General features: G+C 42.9%; 1 protein-coding gene across 3 annotated transcripts; it reads left to right on the top strand.

The window, feature by feature from the left end:
* Positions 1-1,709: 1,709 nt before the first annotated feature.
* On the top strand, positions 1,710-19,689 carry LOC122823817 (CD82 antigen-like). 3 transcript variants are annotated; one of them, XM_044103852.1, is made up of 9 exons: positions 1,710-1,909; positions 9,329-9,401; positions 10,725-10,797; positions 15,162-15,283; positions 15,594-15,668; positions 16,544-16,642; positions 16,749-16,937; positions 17,062-17,145; positions 18,974-19,689. In XM_044103852.1, exons 2-9 carry the CDS (start codon positions 9,339-9,341, stop codon positions 19,046-19,048), a joined length of 780 nt encoding a protein of 259 aa, XP_043959787.1. In that variant the 5' UTR covers positions 1,710-1,909; positions 9,329-9,338; the 3' UTR covers positions 19,049-19,689. The 3 variants fall into 3 exon arrangements, with proteins under 3 accessions (XP_043959787.1, XP_043959784.1, XP_043959788.1); XM_044103849.1 differs by having other exon boundaries at positions 1,711-1,898; XM_044103853.1 differs by lacking the exons at positions 1,710-1,909; positions 9,329-9,401; positions 10,725-10,797 and adding an exon at positions 14,315-14,940.
* The last annotated feature ends 703 nt before the right edge of the window (positions 19,690-20,392 follow it).

The following is a 20,392-nucleotide window of genomic DNA, read 5'->3' as shown; positions in this document are numbered from 1 at the left end:
AATCAGGTCCTCTTCCGACTGGCTCAAAAAAACAACAGGAAGATTCTGAAGTGGCCTAGTCAAAGTCCGCAGCTGATTGAGAATCAGGACCTTCGGCACCTCGGTCCTGCAGAGGAGGAAACATCAGGAACAGACGAAGGTCCGAACCAGCAACAGAACCAGGCCGGACCGGCCCGGCTCATCTTGTAATACTCATGTTGACCAGCAGGGGGCAGCAGCGCTCGTCCAGGCAGGAAAACCCAACATGTTTGATCAGATTCTATTCTGGTTCTGATCCATTTGGACCAGATTACTTTCCTTAAAGATCCAGGTGGCAGCAGTAATAATACCGGTCCAGATACAGAACCATCTCTGGGCCAATCGACCCGAAGGCGGTTCCGACTTGTCCGGGTGGATTCTCGTTCAGTTCTGGGGCTTGAAAAGTTTTCGCTACCCGAACGACTTTGGAAATGGCTCTGGTTCGGTTCTGGACTTGAACAGAACCCCGGACTGGCCGGGTCAGCTGTACTTTGTGAGTCAGTGAGGTCATGAGGTCACGGTGACGTCAGTTGCTGGACGGCTGGCGGGTCTGAGGAGAGGCTTTGTGTTCTGCAGACCAAGCTGACATCACCCGAAGCGGTCCAACAGAACCGAACCACCGCCGTCAGCCCAGCAGAACCTCAACTGAGTAATCTGATGATCGTTTCGAGGTTATTGTGAATTTAACAGATTAGTAATCTTGTTCGCTTCGGTTTTCAAGGAACCGAACCGGAAACAGAACCGTCATCCTATCGACGGTTTCTGAGCCTATTAAAAGTTTTCACACCCCTTCATGTTCCCCACATTTTGTCTCGTTTCAAACTCAAGCTTCAGTTTATTTGAATTTCTTTGAAAAACAGAAGAAAAAAAATTCAGATTTCTTTTAAAATCTGAAAAGTGTGGCGTGCTTCTGCTTCGACCTGAGTCAGGACTTTAGAAAACGTCTGCAGGCTTAAACATTTCTCCAGCTCAGTTAGAGCTGGGAACATCTGAGAACATCAGCTCTGTCAGGTATGGGCTTTGATTAGGCCATGCTTTGAGCTAAACTATCCCATAATATCTTTGGCTCTAGGTTCCCCAGAACCAGAACCTCCTGACCCACTGCTGGTTCCTCCATGATGCTGGATGTTTGTTACAGAATGTCTGAGGTCACAACCAGAACCTGTGGGCTCTGGTTCAGTGACTTTAGAGGAAGTTTTGATGCATGACTAAAACTATGCAGTACACGTTTTCTGATTTTTATTTATAAAAAACAAAACAAACAAAAAACCCCCAAAGAAATATAAAACAGCATGAATAGTTTTGAAAAGTAACTTTAAAGAGAGATTTGATCCCAGAGTAAACACCAGACCCCAGGATCCGAACTGATGGTCGACCGAGAAATACTTGTTTATTTATTTTAAAATTATTTATTTAAATATCATTTATTTATTTATTTAAATATAATCATTATATTTATTGAAATATTACTTATTTAAAAATATGTCAGTAATTAATAGTTTCTAGATTTGACCTCCAGTTGACCTGGAGGCCTCAGTTGGTGAGGGCGTGGCCCCCCGGGTGGCCACCTCTGTGAACCGCCTCTGAACTCTACGTTTAAAAAGCCTCAAATTATTAAACTTTACACAGTAAACAGCTGATCAATTATGAAATGACTTTATTGTTCTCTTGATCCGGCAGTTCCTCTGCCGGCCGCAGGGTGGCAGCACACCGGGGGAGGGGTTCCTCCCTCCCCGCCAGTCCGCCTCCTCTTTCGGTCTCAACAGTAGCTGACGCCTCGTAGTTCACTTCGACCCGCAGGTCAGAGAGTCAGAACCGCAGAGTCCCGCACAGAACCCGCACAGAACCCGCTTCTCTCCGCGCCGCCGCCGGAACAACAGGTGAGTGACCCGTAAGTCTAGACCCGAACCCGGACCGGTTCCGTCTGTCTGCCATGGTGAACACGAGGCGTGCGCGGCTGCTCGGGTGATCAGGTTCGGATTGATCAGAGGGGGAGGCTCGGTTCTGCTGGGTTTGACTGCGTTTCTGTCGATTCGGTTCGGTTCGGTTCTGACTGAAGGAGTTTCACCTGAAAGTTCAGGTTAGTCTGAGGAAAGTGAAACTAAAGCCAGTCCGGCGGATTCAGCTTTCCGAACTGGAAACCCAGAACCTTCAAAGCAGAACCGGTTCGAATCTGGTTTCCGGTTCTGGTTGTTCGGGTTCGGTCCAGTTCGGTGTGGATCTGTTGAGTCCCGATCAGAATAGATGCGTTCTGATCCATTCTGCTGGTTCCGCCGACTCAGATCAGATAAATCCATGTTCTGGACCTCCCAGAGCCTGAACCCGAACCCGGATCCATTTTAGTTTTAGAAGCACCAACATGTCATGATGTTGATTCCTCCACCGCAGAAAGTAGTCCCTCCTCTGTCTAAGCCAGCGGTGGACAGTCCTGGTTCTGGTGGGTCGGTGTCCAGTAACTCTTAGAGTCTCCCTGGTCCAACAACCTGAACCCAACAGCTGAATCTCCTCCTCAGTGCAGCCGGGTTCTCCGGAGAACCTGACCGGGTTCTCCGGAGAACCTGACCGGGTTCTCCGGAGAACCTGACCGGGTTCTCCAGAGTCAGGTTCTCCGGAGAACCCGGTCAGGTTATTTTACTCAGCTGTGTTGAAGTGGAGACACATCTAAAGGTTCCAGGAGACCGGACCTCCAGGAGACCGGACCTCCAGGAGTTGCCCAGCCCTGCTCTAAACTCAGAACCAGAACAGAACCAGAAACTGGACTCTGTGTGGATCTGAATTGTTCAGAGATGGTTCTGTGGACCAGAACTCAGTGACCCGGTTCCAGAATTGGATCAGGATCCTTTTCAGTAGAAGGACCTACAGTTCCTACAGAACTCCAGGTCCGGTTCTTTAAGAACCGGACCTGGAGGTTCTGATAAACTGGTCAGAGTCGCTGTTTGTTCCAGGCTGGTTTTCTCTTTGGAAAAGGTGGGAATCACCATAGCAACCATTAGATTGATGGTAAAGTCTGTGGTTCTGGTTCTGGTTCTGGTTCCAGAGATTTCTGCTACTGGTTGATGTTTTCCTTGGTAAATATGTTGGGTATGAGACTGGACCCGGAATATTTCAGAATCAGTCGGTGATATCGGGTCTCTGGCTTGGTTTGCTGGTTCTTTCCGGTTCCTCTGGGCTTCGTCTCGGTTCTGTTGGATGTTTTTGTTTTTCAACGTTCATGTAAAGAAAAACATTTGAACCGATTCCCTTTTTCTGCCAGTTCTGACTCGGTTCTGCTAAATGTGGATCCGATCGGTTTAAGGCAGGGGTGTCAGAAGTGGACCCTTTGGTCCGGCTTCCTGCAGGTTTCAGTCTGTTCCTGGTTTTAGTAACAACCTTTCAGCAGGTCCATGTTCTTCTTCACTGGATCCAGGCGTTTGAACTAAAACACGCAGAACCCCGGGCCTGCAGAACCCCGGGCCTGCAGAACCCCGGGCCTGCAGAACCCCGGGCCTGCAGAACCCCGGGCCTGCAGAACCCGCTTTGGACTCCACTGGTACGTATCAATCCCGTACCAATTTCCTAAAGTTATGATGTAGTTTCATGTTGAGGCGTAGAACCAGTGACTGGACCGGACCGGACTGGACCGGAGTGGATGGTGTGGTTCTCCAAGATGGCTCTCAGAAGTTTGGACTTTGTGTTCTGGATGGGAACTGTTCAGAGAGAATGAGTTATCAGAAAAAGTTTCCTCAAGTCAAAATCATATGAAATCTCTGTAACACCAACAGAACCGGGTCTGAAAGTCCTGGAACCGGGTCTGGAGGTTCTGGAACCGGGTCTGGAGGTTCTGGAACCGGGTCTGGAGGTTCTGGAACCGGGTCTGGAGGTTCTGGAGCTGGGTCTGGTGCAGGTTTCCTGCTAGCGGTTTCTTTGGCGTTTCCTCTGTGACGTTCTGATGTTCAGGTCACGTGATCTGAGGTGTGAGTTGAGTCGTCATAGCAACCCAGCTGAATAACTGTCCAAACCTCCATGTTGCTTCAGAATGAAAGCAGCGGAACCGGATCCGGTCAGAAGAAGAACCATGCATACTTCTGCATGCAGCCGCGTTGAAACACGGCAGAAATGATTCTGAAAGTTCAGATGATTGAGTCCAAACCCGACAAGAGAAAACAAAATGTCTGCCGATTTATTTAACATGAGAACATTCTGATGGTCGTTTTACTCAGAAATATAAAATCTCCAGAGCCGAACTTCATGCTGCTGCTCAGACCAACTAATAAATTACTAATTATTTATTGTTTCTCAACAATTAATAATCTTTAAACTCTAATGATCTTTTAACACTGGAGCTGGAAAAAGATTTAAATCCAAAATAAAGAAGCAAAACAACAGAAACATCAACAGGTCTGATCGGACCTTTCACTTCTTCATCCTGAACAACTTCTGATGGTTCTGCCACTGGTGGAAAAAGTCCGGCTCAGTCGGATCAATGTTTTATTGGTGACCCAGTGCAGCGTTTCGATCGGATGGGGTCCCGGCCCCCCCCGCCCCCCGCGGCCCCCGGCCCTGGGTTCTGGTGAATGTGGGTCAGAGTTTCACGGCGCCCGTCGATAAACTCTTCTCTGTGACCTTGATGAGTTTTGGGCTGCTGGAGGTCGGACCGGAGCGGAACGTTTGGGTCCTGTTGAGTCACGCTCAGCTCCCGGCTCCAAACCGGGTCATCCGGTTCCGAGGAATGTCGCTGCAGGGAATCGAGCTGGATGGAGCTTCAACCTCTTCCTCACGCGGCGAAGACGCTCCTCTTCCTCACATCCAGAGAAAAGGTCAGGGAGTCCAAACCTCCAGAACCACAACTGGGTCTCAAACTGGTCATATTCCAGCGCCGGAACCAACCAGACAAACATCCACCAACCCAGACCCAAACCAGTTTGAGACCGTTTTAACGGTTTTGATCCATTAAAACTGGATCTAAAATCAGAGAAACAATCCAGATCCCAGAGCAGTGTGAACTGGAGTGGAGAAACCAGATCTGAAACCAGTCTGGAACAGTGTTTTAAACTGGACCAGTTTTAAACTGGACCAGTTTAAAACTGCCGGACGCAGAAATGAAAACACGATGACATCGTCACGTTCCAGCCGTCGCCGTGGAGACGAGGTAGCGTGACACGCCTGTGGATCGCTCTGTGGGCGGGAAACGCTCAGTCGGCCTCTGACTTCAGTGTCGCCATGGAAACCGGCACGGCCGCTCCTTTCTGATCCAACTGGTTTTTCCTTTCTGTACTGGGATCTCACCGTCTTCCTCCATAAACTGCCTTTTATTTGATTAGACAGAAAAACATTCAGTTTCTGATTTATTTCACATTGAAACCTTCAATGTTTAAAGGCAGACAGGAGAGAGTGTGACCTGTTTCACTCTAGAAATAAAATCTCTACGTAAAACATTCAATAATCAATCAAGCTGAAGTTTGTCAAACTCTGAAACTTTATTTACTGCAGCAGGTTTGGAAGTTCAGACAATCACAGTATTTGGGCGTATAGGACCCAACGGCCCTGTAGGTGACCTTACTGACCCTACTGACCCTACAAATGACCCTACTGACCCTACTGACCCTACAAATGACCTTACTGACCCTACTGACCCTAATAATGACCTTACTGACCCTACAAATGACCCTTTAAAACATTAAACGTTATTTTAGTTTCCATAAAGGTTTTATGGAGATATTTAATTCCTGATTCGGGACCAAAGCCTTGCAGTACGAAGGTTCTGGGTTTGAATCCCATCCTGGGGTCATCCTGGGGTCATCCTGCCTGGTATTCCAGCTGCCCTCCAAGTCCAGAACCAGAACTTCTGGGTCAATTTGTCTCTGCTGATTATTAATAATTATTCTGGATTAATTTGATAATTCTGGGATTTAACAGAAGAAGCATTCCCACTCCTCCCAGTTCTCCCAGTGTGTTTGGGTCAGAACCAGCAGGTGTATCTGGGCTCCTGGTCCTGCTGACAGATTTCGCCCGAGTGTCGGGTGTCAGAACCTCGGCGTGACAAAACGCTGCTTCCCACCCAGAGCGGATCGGGTTTCCGCTTTTGTTTCGGTGCAGAAAAACGGCATGAAAGCTGCTTTATGTTCAACAGAACCGGACCGGAACCGCAGAACCGGACCGGAGCTGCAGAACCTCAGGGAGGTTCAAAGTGCTTTACATCATAAAACGTCAGTCAGTCATCGATGAAGAAACAACCAATACATCAAACATATTGATCTCTGCTCCGACTCCATCAAAGTGGCTCCAACTGGTTTCTAACTGGTTTCTAACTGGTTTCAGTCCACATTTAAAGGAGCTCAGGCTTTCGGCTGTTTTTCAGTTTCCTAGAAGTTTGTTCCAGACTTGTGGTGCCTAGAAGCTGAAAGCTGCTTCCCCTCGTTTGGTTCTGGTTCTGCAGACCTGACCAGAACCTTTCAGACCCGAGTGTTGTGAAGGTTGAGCAGCAGACTGAGGTTTTGTTTCTGGACTGGTTTCGTTCCCAGTGCCGGGAAGCGGGAACGCCTCCGTAAACGGATCGCTTGCTGCTGTAGCAGTCAGTGACGCAGCCCTGAACTCTGACCACTTCCTGTTCAGATGTTCAAGAAGTTCTCCAGGTGAGGACGGGTCCGGAAGCCGATCCGACCCGGAAGGCGCCGAGCGGCTCAGACCTGAGGATGAATCAGAACCAGGAGCAAAAACCCAAACATGGTTCTGGTTCTGGTGCCGGGCGGGTTGGAGGACGGTCTGCACCGACATCAAAGTGTCCTGGTTCTTCTAGGAAAACCTCGTCTGGAAAAATATTTTCTTCCTTTAGTGATCAGTTTTTCTCATCACTGAAGTTTATTTTCTACCATATTAGAAAAACATAAAAATGCTAAAAACAAATAATAAAATTTCCTTTTTAAATAAAAAAATAAACATTTTATTTCCTAAAAGTCAGCAACAGTTTTTAGGGAATAAAATTGAATTTTTTTTCAGAATGTGAAGAAACATTCAGATTTACAGAAGTTTTAAGGTAAAAAAAAGTCCAGTTCTACACAGGCTAGCGGTTCTGGTTCTGTTTCGTCATGCAGGATCACCTTAGTACCTCTGAGCAAACGGGTTCTCCTCTCCCAATGACGGGCAGCGAGACGGAGGAAGATGAAGGCTGATGAAGGCTGATGTTTATCTGCTGCTGTCTGGGTGGCGTCACCGAGCCGGGCGGGTCCGGTGCCTGGTACCGAGGAGGAGGAGGAGGAGGAGGAGTGTTGATCAGACTGACTCAGTGTTTTGTTTCTTGTTTCAACTTGCAGTTCTGATCAGGAAGGAGATGTTCCCCTAAGTTCATAAATCATTGAAACTGCAGGATCTGGATCAGGATCAGAATCTGGATCTGGATCTTGATCTGGATCAGGAACAGGATCTGGATCTGGATCTGATGTTAACATTAGGATAGAAACATCTTCTCTGCAGGTTTTTATCAATTTTTGCTTAAAAACTGAAGCAGAACAAAAATCTTCTCTAAGGCTGCATCATTCAGTCCAACTCCAGTCCGTTTGTTTAGAAAGTCCGGTCCAGGTGGTGTGAATGCTAACCGACCTCTGACCTCTGATCCTCCAATCCTCGGTCTGGGTTCAGTTGAAGTGAACTCTGGTTCAGTTTTATATGTGAACGCTAAGCGAACCGGAGATCACACCAAAAGCAGGAAGTGAACTACAGCGCAGGGCATTCTGGGTAAATACAACCAAAGCTAACATGCTAGCCTAGCGCTAGCAGCAGAAATGTCTCCTAAAGAGAAATCCTCCAACACTAAAATCTGACGCCTCCATCTTGTTTCCATCTGGTGAAGAAGGAAGTTGCTCTCAGTGTCTTCAGAGGTTTTTGTGTGGTTTCCTTCAGTGGTTGTTGGTGCAGCGCCCCCACAGGCCAGGAGGGGAACAGGTTGGTTTGACTCAGAGAGACAGAACCACAGCAGCTGGAGGTGGAGCAGAAGTTCTGGTTCTAATAGAACCGGGTCGACCAGGAGGGAAAACGTTCTGAAACGTTTCATGAAGTTTCTTTGTTCTTCGGTTCCGTTGAGTCGAAACATTAAACCAGCTTCTTAATTTATAAACAACTAAAAAAACAGAACATAATCAAACTTTTCAGGCTCTGCAGGTCCGGTTCTGACCGGTACCGCTACCCTGTACGTTTCCATGGCAACAAGAATGCTAAATTCTGCAGTTTTAGAGACATACTGGGTTTACCTAGAGCAGGCGTATCAAACTGCAGTCCTCAAGAGCCGCTGTCCTGCAACTTTTAGATGAGCCTCCGCTGCACCTCACCTGAATAGAATAATTAGGTCGTTAGCAAGACTGTGGAGAACTGATCTACACAAGGAGGAGGTAATTAAGACATTTCATTCCAGTGTTTTGTACCTGTGGCACATCTAAAAACTGCAGGACAGCGACTGGAGGACTGGAGCTTGACACCCCTGTTCTAGAGGCTGCCGGCGGTTCTGCAGGAGCTGACTGCAGGTTCTGGGTCAGAACCAGGCCTGCGTGATTTGGGTCATAGCCAGGAGTCAGTCGGTGGCGGCTCGTTTTAAACGGATCGATGTGAATGAGTCGCAGCCGGTTTCCACCAGTACAGCTACATGCTGGTTTCCATTACAACCAGTTGGGCTGCTGGTTTCCAGTTGAAGTTTTAAAACCAAAGAGAGTTGTGACTTTAAACTTTAAACATTTCTGTCTGATCACAACGGTTTTAAGGATAATTCAGAAAATCTCCTTATTAAAGATAATTAGTTTTAGAAAAGCTGGGCAGATTCTCCAGGAATGGGAAATTCATTTAGAGATTTTCGGTTTTTCTCGGCTACATTTTAATTATTTCTGTAAAAACATATGAACATATGAAGGAATCTGTTTATTCTGACGTTTAGAAGCAGAAATTATTTCAATCATAACTGAACCGAAAGTTTATTCAGGGAGAATAAAAAGTTTTTTCGACAGCAGATGGAAATATGTCGGTTTTATCTGCACATTTTATTTAAGTTAAATATCAGGAGGTAATCGTTGTCATTTCCTCCCAAGCCTCCCAGTGTTCCCATTATTCTTCAAACTGGTCTTCTTTATCTTCATCCAGTTTCCCCAGTTTGAGTCGGGTTTAATAACTGAACAGTTCCAGACAAATTTCTTGCAGGAAGGCAGGAAATATTTCAGGGTGGGAGATGATTGGACTTTAACTCCTTAAATAAATCAGCTGCAGAAACATGAATATTAATGAGTTGCACCATAAATCACCCGTCTTTCTGTTTGTTTCTATTCATTTCTGTTTCTCCGCCTCGTGTTTGCAGATAAAGCACCATGGGGAAAGGTTGCCTGACCGTCAGCAAGTACTTCCTGTTCCTGTTCAACCTCATCTTCTTTGTGAGTTTTTCTGTTGTCTGACTCAGTTTTTTTTTTTTTTTTTCAATATATTTGATTGAATTTTCTCTTTTAGGACATTTACAAACAAACTTAACATTGTAAACACGTACTTATACACACTTGCATTCACCCTTCAAACCTGCATTTGTTATAATATATATAAAACACTTTAGATTATGACAGAAAAAAAAATAAAAAAACAAGACAATATGAAAATAAAAACTGTAGTCAAGATATCCATTTCAGACACCCATTAATGAGCTCCGCCTTCAGTCCCTATGATCCTCATATTTGGCTCCCAGAGGTTCTCAAAGTCCCGCTGTTTGCCCTTGAAGATGTATGTTAGTCTTTCCAGTCCGAGTGAATTTGCAATTTCTTTTTTCCACAATCCCAGGCATGGGGCGTCCATGTTCCTCCAGCATAATGCAATAGATCTTCTTTGTCTGACTCAGTTACTTATAAAAGTTAAACTTGAAAACTGATTTTCTCAGATGTTGTCCATCCAACCTGACTGAACTGGAGACGTTTCTCGGTCAAATGAAAAAGCTGAATATAAATGCACTCCACACTTTTCAGTTTATTATTTGTATAAAACTTCTTAGAACCTCGAATAATTTTTCTTCCACTTCATAGTTTTTCTCTATTCATTTTTTATCATTTTTAGCTAAAGAGCCGTTGTAAGTTTGCAGATTATTTTACAAACTGACATTTCACTTAATTAATAAAAGTAGAAAGATGGGAAAAAAAATCCAATTACATTGTTCGTATTTAATTGTTAAATGAATGTGTAAAACTGAACAACTAAACTGAAGGGAGTTGATGCTAATATATTGATTTGTTTATTTAGCTTAATAGTGTTGAAAATGATTTAGCTTCTGATTTCAGGAGACTTTGCTCTCTGACTCTCATATCGACCCAGTTTGAAGTTAAACTCCAACATTTAGTTATGAATTAATGATCTGGAAAACCAACCACCTCTATATAAAGGTTTTAAAAACTGAAAAGGTCAGGCTGAAACAATAGAAGATCTATCTTATTATTATTATTATGATATACTTATATTTATTAAAGAAATAATAATAAGCTGGATTCCTTTCCACAGCTAATGTTAGCGTGATTCAGCTAGCATTTAGCTGGATGTAACGGCTAATTTTTCTGCTCATTTTAACTGCAACTGTTGCAGTTTTTAAATGAAAGTGTTTAATGTTACGTTAGAGATTGCTTAACCTTTTGAGCTAGTCATTGTTCTGTTGGTGTAGACGTTTATTTTGGCGGACCCAGACCGTTCTGTGACTCTTTTCTGTTCTGACGGCGGCTCTCCAGCTGCTCGGCGGTGCCGTCCTGGGCTTCGGACTCTGGCTCCTCCTGGACAACGAGAGCTTCACCGTGGTCATCAGTAAGTGTCGCATCCGGCTTCCCGTCTTCCTGACCAACTCTGCTCACTTCCCAGCTCAAACATTTCAAATGTTTTTCTGACTAAACTAAATTTAGTTTGACTAAACCACAAATGAGGAAGTCAATATATTTATTTTAATTATAACTGCAGTGAAACCAGAATAACAGGGTCACACAAACTGGACCTCACTTTAAATGACTTTATTCTCCACAACTGATTATCCACTTCACTGACTTTCGAAATAAAACGTATCGCATTACTCGTAAATAAAATGTATTTTAACTGAAGATGAACCTTTAAACTGCTTTATTTTGCTTCTGGGTTTGATGTTTATAAATTCTTTAGTCCAGAATGACGCTGAATGTGAGAGAGATTAGCAGCTTTTTCTCTGTTTTTGGAAGTTTTTTTTTTTAGTTTTTAAAGCACCAGTCACTCAGAGGAAACTCATTCTCCAGAAACGCTACAGAACAACGTCAGCAATGCTGCTACTCCACCTCCTGACTCTCCACTAGGGGGCGTGTCTGAGTAAGATGATTTTATACCTGAACGCAGACTGAGAGTCGTAAACTAAAAGAAAAACTCAACTGTAGTATCACGGTTTAACCCAAAGAGGGCAGCACCACGATGGTTTTAGGTAAAAATGTTGCAGAATTAAACAAACTTATATGTAAAAAAAAGTTTATCCGCAACAAAAATGTTGATTTGGGGTGTAATTAATCTTTAAAAGATTAAATAATTTCACAGGATTGAAGCAGATTCAGAACTCTGACATGATTAATATCCAAGATTGAACCTTTACAGTGTGATGACTAAGAAATGGCGACCAACCGTCATGACTTCCTGTTTGGTCTGCTAAACGGGTGGTTTGACGCAGTCAGAACCGCAGCTGCTGCGTGGCGGCGCTGCGGCCGCCAGCTGATCATGATGATCAGAGATTAGCATCAGGTTTAGAGGAAGACGCCCAGTCTGAATTTCACCTCCTTTACAGCATTTTTTTTGTTTGCAGAGTTTCTGTTTTGCAGTTGTTTTTTGTGCATTTACGTGTTTTGGATTTTGCATCATGCATGTTTGCTGACCGTTCACACCTGTCGGCCACCGTACTTTAGATCATGAAAACGTTACACCAGCGCTAGCTAGCATTCGATCCATGGTTCATGATGAGGGTGAAAAATGTTTCCAAACCAAGCCGGTGTTCTGTCAGGTTAGCATACGCTTAGTGATGGTAAATGAGGCGTCACGTATCGTTTCGACCCAAAGCTAAACTGTATTGATAGTGTGTCGATACTGTCACTGAATACTGACACCTGCTGGTCATTAAAAATTCCTACAGGCAATATAGTTGACAGACTGATCTGATGACCTAATCTAAACAATAAGATTCAAGTCATTGTATTTTATTGTATATTATATATTGTATTAAGTCATATCTTCAGTGAAATTCTAAATATATTAGATATTCTTCGATACAGTCAATAAATAATGTGAACATGAACCGAGTGATGAAAGTGAACGTGTTTGGAGTGAGGATGCTTGTAAACTGTTTTTTTTTTTTTTTCACAAATTTTCATTCCAAAAAATAAGTTTTTCCAACATTTTATAAGTTTTATAAGTTTTTTTGACACAACTTCTGCTGTAGAAAAAAATGTTGTAAACAATACATTTCTATGAAATAGTTTATAAAACGCAACTGAGTAATTAGTAGAATGGCTGCATACCTGAGTTTATCCTGGTGTATCTGGGACTATAACGCCTCAGCATTCAGGAGGTGGATTCATTTAAATAAAACTGATTTTAGTGACGCTGTATATTGTTCACATAAATTTAAATTTTTCTTTTATATTTATTTTGTATGTAGATCTTTATGAATGTGTTTTGCTGAAAATGTTTTTTTTTTTTTATTTATAGCGGGATTGTCTTTATTTTCTTTTTTTTTCTGTCTAAAGATTTTTATTGATGGAGGGTAATTTAAGAATAAAATCATGAAATGTATAATTTAAAAGAACATAATATGAAAGTAAACTAAGAGTCAATTTCAGCTGAATGTGGATTCAGAAAGATTCAGTAGACAGCTGCACAGTGGTGCAGTTGGTAGAGCTGTTGCCTTGCAGCAAGAAGGTCCTGGGTTCGATTCCCGGCCCGGGGTCTTTCTGCATGGAGTTTGCATGTTCTCCCTGTGCATGGTGGGTTCTCTCCGGGTTCTCCGGCTTCCTCCCACAGTCCAAAAACATGACTGTCAGGTTAATTGGTCTCTCTAAATTCTCCCTAGGTGTGAGTGTGTGTGTGAATGGTTGTGTGTCCTGTGTGTCTCTGTGTTGCCCTGCGACAGACTGGCGACCTGTCCGTAGCTGGAGAGGAACCAGCAACCCTCCTGATCCCATTAGGGACAAGGGAGAACAGAAAATGGATGGAGGGATCAAGTAGAAACTGGAAAGAACTGGATGAACAACGAAGTCATAACCAATACCTTATTTTCTGACGTCAGATCAAAATGGTCCCAAACTATGAAATCTTTCGTTTGCCTTGAGGCTCCATAATTGACGCTGTACCGTAAAAGATCAAGAATTATTTTGGTAAATGCATCCCGTTGACAGATTCGCTTCCTTATAAACACAGTTTGGCGCTCAGAGTCATTTCAAAACAGTTCCTATATCGGTCACGTGACTTGCTGAAAGCAATACGCGCACCGACGCGGGTTTTGGTCTCTGGGCTTGACGCATGCGCCGAGGCGTCGGTGTTGCCGGATCCATCATCACATACGCTTAGCACGAACTGACGGCTGTATCTATCAGACAAGTATACGCTGTCATCGCCATATGATTTTATTTCATCAGCAACATAGAATCATGACGTAGATCTTCAGGCACTTTGCTATCAACAGTCTGACATCCTGACTCAGCGGTTAAGTAGGTTAATGAGTTTTATACGGGCGTGTTGTAGCTGTTCCCTGCTTTAAATACACTTTGACACCAAGACAATGAATGTAAATCTATTTAGTTATCACTGAAAAATAATTTAATGACTTATTTTCGTCACAACTTGTTGCGTATGCTGAACTCTTCTGACGGTCGGGTTTCTTAATGCGCATGCGCAGGCATGCTTCTCACTGCACGTGTGCTATTCTGACGGCGTATGATAATCTGATAGAACACCGGTCCTCCTGGTTCAGACATGAATAACCGCAGTGGAGCCTGTCTGACAGCAGAAAGTAGACAGAAGACGTTTAACTCTGACCGGGTTTAATGTTCATGATGTAAAGAGTTGAGTGTTTAAATGACGTGGTGATGGAGACGCAGTGAGCCAGAGGCGAAGCGTGGTGAGGATGAGGAGAAAGAGACGCGCAGTGTCAGCGGACATAAAGGCTGTAAAGCAGAATGATGGAGCCGAACACTGAGCGAGTGTAACGGCGCGGGATCCGGGCCGCCGGCGTCACTGAGGACGTTTGTCCGCTCAGCAGGTGTCCTCTGCCGCACACTGGCTCCTTTCTGCTGCGGCTAGCATCATCATGCATCACATCACCGCCTTACTCATCACCGCACACTCGGCCCACTCTGCATCAGCGTTGCGCCCTCAGGGCTTCGCTCATGCAGCAGCAGGGCTGCCCAGCTGTGTGCCTGAACGTAAATAACACGTATCGATGTTCAATGAGACGTTTCATTTAGCAGTTGTTGGGTGGGAGTGACGTCCGCAGCGAATCGGTGATAAGCCAGACTCAACCAAGATGGCGCTGAGTCAGACAGAGCAGAACGGAAGCCGACTTCAGCTCCGAGTTCAGAGAGTCACTCTGTAAAGTTTCACCGCCAGAAATGAACAGCAATGATTTGGGTCGTGTAGCTTTTAACAGAACAATAAGGGTTTTCTTTTCAGAGTGGAATGGTACAGATACCACAAAGGAATTAATTCTTTTATAAATGTCACAGTTTTAAGCTACATTTTTAGTTTTAGTGACTAAATATGTAGTTAACAAGCTCGCCATTTAGGTTGAAACTAGCTGCTTAGTATGACGCTAAATATTTATCTTGCTAGCTAAAGAATAGCTCGCTAAATATTTAGCTTTTTGCTGGTGTTATTTATAGTTATACATGGCTCCAGCAGAAGTGAGACTGAGCCTGGAAAAACCTGTAAGTCACAGCTGTCTAAGAAACCGTGAGTTTATTTTTGACTACGTTGTTTTATTTAGAGAGCAAGAAGGTTTCTGTTAGCGTTTCCTCCAGCTGAGAGGCCTGCTAAGGTCAAACCAGCTGTTCTGTTTGGTTTTCAGCAGTGGTGGTAAAACATCTGTTGAATAAAGGTCAACATTATGTTGAAGATTTGGTTTTTGAAGAATTCTTTATGTTCTTATAAAGAATATTGATGGCTTTCCTCAGATAACGTGACGTCTGTGAAGGTGGCCTGCTACATCCTGGTCGCAGTCGGTGCGTTTTCCATGCTGATGGGCTTCGTTGGCTGTGTGGGAGCCATTTACGAGATCCGCTGTGTGCTGGGCCTGGTGAGTCCTGGAGCTCATCCAGATTATTTCCTCTGGAGTTCATCCAAATTATTTACTCTGGAGCTCATCCAGATTATTTCTTCTGGAGTTCATCCAGATTATTTACTCTGGAGCTCATCCAGATTATTTACTCTGGAGCTCATCCAGATTATTTCCTCTGGAGTTCATCCAAATTATTTACTCTGGAGCTCATCCAGATTATTTACTCTGGAGCTCATCCAGATTATTTACTCTGGAGCTCATCCAGATTATTTCAGAATAACTTTGTTTGGTCTGATCAGGATTCCTGCCTAACTTGCCTCTCCCTCAGTACTTCACCTGCCTGGTTCTGATCCTCATCGCTCAGATCGTTGCCGGTTCTCTTATCTACTTCCAGAAGGAAGAGGTGAGTGATGTCACTTCCTCATCAGTTTTAGTATTTAGGTTTTCAGTTTCTCTTCTAGGAAATGTTGACTTCAGCAGGCAGTTTGTGGTTAGCCCAGGAAGCTCTCTGATTGGCTGGTTGGTGATCACGTGACAGGACAACCTGAGAGGCAGCAGCTGGTGCTCTGGCGCCTCCTGCTATTCAAAATGGGGCGTTTATTTTAGTCTGCTGCATATTTAAAATTTTTAATCATATTGTATGTTAGCCTTTCTCTCTCCCAATATTTTCAGTGAATTTTATAAAATAGTTTTTATTAATAATTATTATTTTATGTTTAGATGAAATTTACTTTTTTCTAAAATATCTTCAGACAACATTATGAGTTTGTGTTGAATAAATAAATGTTTGAAAAATACATTTATTAGCTTCTATAAAGGAAACACATAAAGTTGATCTTTGAACGGTTAAAAAACAAATGTTAATTACTGTGTAAAATAAATAAATGACGCAATATGTAAGTAAAATAAAAAACATAAAATGTAAAAGAAAACAGCAAGTAAAATGGTAAATAAAAGCATAATTAAATGTAATATAAAAAATACATGTGTTCAAAATATTTAACATTTATTTTAAATAGAAATAAACAATTCAATGAAAAATTACCAAATAAGAAAAATGAAATATAAAAGTGAAAATATTTTACAGTTTAAAAAACACTGATATATTAAAACTTTGCGAAATAAACATAAGAATGAAAAAAATAGAATGAAATTGTTTATATTAAATTACACAGAAAGCAGATTTATTTTATTTATGCGCTGTTTTTTTTTTATCCAAACATAACTGGATCGCCATCAAAACCAAACAGGCTTTTCTAACTTCCTGTCGTCTTCCAGCTGCACAATGAGATGTCAAAGGTCATCGGCGAGGTGCTGGAAGGTTACTCCAACAATAGCACGAGCACGGAGCGGGCCTGGAGCTTCGTCCAGAAGAATGTGAGTTCAGCGCCAAGCAGCCTCGCTCTGTTTGGGTCGGAAACCGACCCGGGACAGAAACAAGTTCCCTTAGCTGTTGTTTTGATGACCTTTGACCTCCCTGCAGATGGAATGCTGCGGCTGGACAGACCATGAGGACTGGAAGGTGAACCAGGTGATCAAAAACAGTTCTGAGGTTCTGTTCCCCTGCTCCTGTCATAACGTCTCCATGACCGACCTGAACCCGGCCGAGTCCGACCCGGAAAACAGTTGGCTGTGCAAGTCCAAGACGGCCGACTGGCCCGTTTACAGCACCGTAAGAAAGAACGCTGTCCGGTCCAGTCCGGTTCAGTCCCGCCGAACACAGCTCAATTCAATTCCTGTTGTATCTGGTTTTATCCGGTTTATCTGACTGAATTCCCGTCTGGTTTTTGCCTCAGGGTTGCTCTAAGAGCGTGGAGAGCTGGCTGCTCACCAACATCGGCGTGGTGCTGGGGATCTGCGTGGCAGTGGCATTCATCGAGGTACGATTTGTGTTTCCTGAGAACATCGCGGAACGAACATCGCAGACAAACATTGCGGAACGAACTTCGTAGAACGAACATCGTAAAACGAACATTGTAGAGCGAATATTGCGGAACAGACAATGGAGAACGAACTTCGCGGCACGAACTTCGTAGAACGAACATCGTAGAACGAGCATTGTAGAGCGAACATTGTAGAGCGAATATTGCGGAACAGACAACGGAGAACAAACATTGTAGAACGAACATCGTAAAACGAACATTGTAGAGCGAATATTGCGGAACAGACAACGGAGAACGAACTTCGCGGCACGAACTTCGTAGAACGAACATCGTAGAACGAGCATTGTAGAGCGAACATTGTAGAGCGAATATTGCGGAACAGACAACGGACAACAAACATTGTAGAACGAACATCGCGGAACGAACTTCGTAGAGCGAACATCGTAGAGCGAACTTCACAGAACGAACATCGCGGAACGAACATCGTAAAGCGAACATTGCGGAACAGACAACGGAGAACAAACATCGCGGAACGAACTTCGTGGAACGAACTTCGCGGAACGAACTTCGTAGAGCAAACTTCACGGAACGAACATCGCGGAACGAACATCGTAAAGCGAACATTGCGGAACAGACAACGGAGAACAAACATCGCGGAACGAACTTCGCAGAACGGACATCGCGGAACGAACTTCGCAGAACGGACATCGCGGAATGAACTTTGCGGAAAGGACAACGGAGAATGAACATCGCAGATCAAACATTACGGAACGAACTTCGTAGAACGAACATCGTAGAACGAACATCGCGGAATGAACATCGTAGAACGAACATCGCGAAATGAACATCGTAGAACGAACATCACGGAACATGTTGAAGTTCTGGGTTTGGTGGTTGGAGGGAAAGTTGAGGAACATAAATGATCAAAGAGGGAAGCTAATTAGCACCGTTATTACAAATGTTGGTTGATATATTCCTCACAGATTAGATATACTACTAGAAGTGCTTTGATACCATCAAGTGGTTGGAGGGTGAACTACACAGAAGTGCACAATGAGCAGATTAACTCCGTAACTGATGTTAATAAATGTGTAATAAAAAAGTTTTATTATTGTCTTTTACCACTGATATATTAAAACAGACAACGTGTAATCAATTATACTTATTCATCACCATTTATATGTTAATCTTTCATAGTAAGTAAGTAATCCTTTGGTTCAAAGTTACATAATTGAAATTTATACTCGGAGAACTTACCATTTCAACAATTATACCTAAATTACACATGTTCTGATTAATACTAGAATGACTCATTTCCATTCTTTAGCTGCCGAGCGTCGCTAAAAAGCTTCAAACCCAAAATTAGAAATAACTTTTAGAATTATGCATTACATAAGCATATTCTGTACTGTAATACAAAAGGCTTTTTATTGTGCAATGGAGGATAAAAGCTTCTGGTCCAGGAAACAACAGTTTCTAAAAAAACAAATGTTAAAGCTCAGTCTGTGACCATAATTACCAGAGCTGGACTTCAGCGATTTGATTTTTATACAGAGTTCTGCTGTGTGACGTCACTGTTCTTCTTCTGCTGGTTAAATTTTGTTCTCTCAGAAGTCTGATTGCAGTTTCATCTAATTAGTAGCAACACTTTGTGATAAAGGCTCCAGAGCTGCTGAGTGAATTCAGGGAGAGTCAGGGACGGAGTCCTGCTCCCTGAGGAACTCCTCAGCTCTGAGTCCTGCTCCCTGAGGAACTCCTCAGCTCTGAGACGGACAGGAATTCTGGAGCGGCTCTTGTTTTAATCAGATGTTTCTGTGATCTGCAGCTGCTGGGGATGGTTCTGTCCGTCTGCATGTGCAGAAACTTCCAGGAGGATTACAGCAAAGTGCCCAAGTACTGAGGAACTGGGAGGAAGAGTTCAAACCAGTTTCAGCCTGGATTTGCTGAACTTCTGTCCATATGTTAAATAATGAGTATTTTCTTTGTTTTATCAGATTTTCCTTCTGCTTTTGTCAGACTAGTTTCCTTTAAGCACTTTAGAAACGTTTGTAGTTTTCGGATCCGAACGATGCTGAAAATGAAATTAGAAATTCGATGAATGGCTGGAGTGAAAAGCGAGCGGCTCTTCCCAGTCCTCCCAGTTGGAGCAGCAGGCCTGGATCGGATCTCCGCTGGTTTTTACTCCCGCCTTCTGACATGTGAAATGTTTTTAGTACTTTGTATATAATTTAAAGGATTATTTCTTTGAACTCCATCAGGTTTCCTGTATTATTAAAGATTTCCTCCTGACTGTCTGGGTTTAGTGGTACTACACATACTGGTTTCCAGTTTAAACTTTACTTTAGCTTCACAGCCAGTTTAACTCTGAATTTAGTGGAGAGCTGACAGAAACCTTTGAGCCTCGCTGTATTTTTTAAAGTTTTTGTAATGTCTGAATTAAAAGTGATTAACTTTGTAATAACTGGTGGGATGAAAACGTTGTGGAGGGAAAAACTACTCACATCATTTCTTGTGTTTTTGTCAATAAACTGAACAAAGTTCCATGTTGGAGGATTCATTGTGTTACAGTTTGGAGCGTGGTTCTGGTTCTGGTTCTGGTTCTGGTTCTGGACTCCTCTGTCTGCAGGAAGTTAACACTGATGTGACTTTGATTCACAAACTGAAGCCAAACATTTTTCTCCACTGGTGAAGAAAACCAGCAGAACGTTTTCCTGCTGGTCTAAAGCTGGACCCGAGCCGCTGACCCGTTTGGCACCTTTAGGACTCGGTTTTGATCCGTTTGTTGGTTTCTGGGTTTCAGTGATAAATAAGGCATTACTCTTAATAATAAATAATTAATACATACTCCATCAAATAAATAAATGTCTGCATAAAATAAAATATAGCTTTTTAATATTTTCTAACTGGATGACAAAATGCTCTTTGTTCCATTATTTCACAATTAGCTGGGGTTTTTTTTTTCTTTTATTTGAGTAAATACTACTTCATGTTTTATTCTGACACTTATTTCTGCTGACTTTTTTTAAAAAAAAATCCGTTTTGATATCAGATTTTTTATTCCATGTTCTATTTAAATGATGTGGAGTTTTCTAAATAGCTTTACAAAATAAAAGTTAACATAAAATTAAAAACATTTTGAAATGAATACATCATGAAATGCGACAAATAATCTTGAAATAAAATCACAATTGATGAAATTGACTTAATAAGCTCATCGTTAATGTTTTTTTAACATTTATTTTTC

Source organism: Gambusia affinis, linkage group LG02 (assembly GCF_019740435.1).
Source record: "Gambusia affinis linkage group LG02, SWU_Gaff_1.0, whole genome shotgun sequence".
In the NCBI taxonomy this organism is placed as follows: domain Eukaryota; kingdom Metazoa; phylum Chordata; class Actinopteri; order Cyprinodontiformes; family Poeciliidae; genus Gambusia; species Gambusia affinis.
This window is presented reverse-complemented; position numbering and strand designations above follow the sequence as displayed.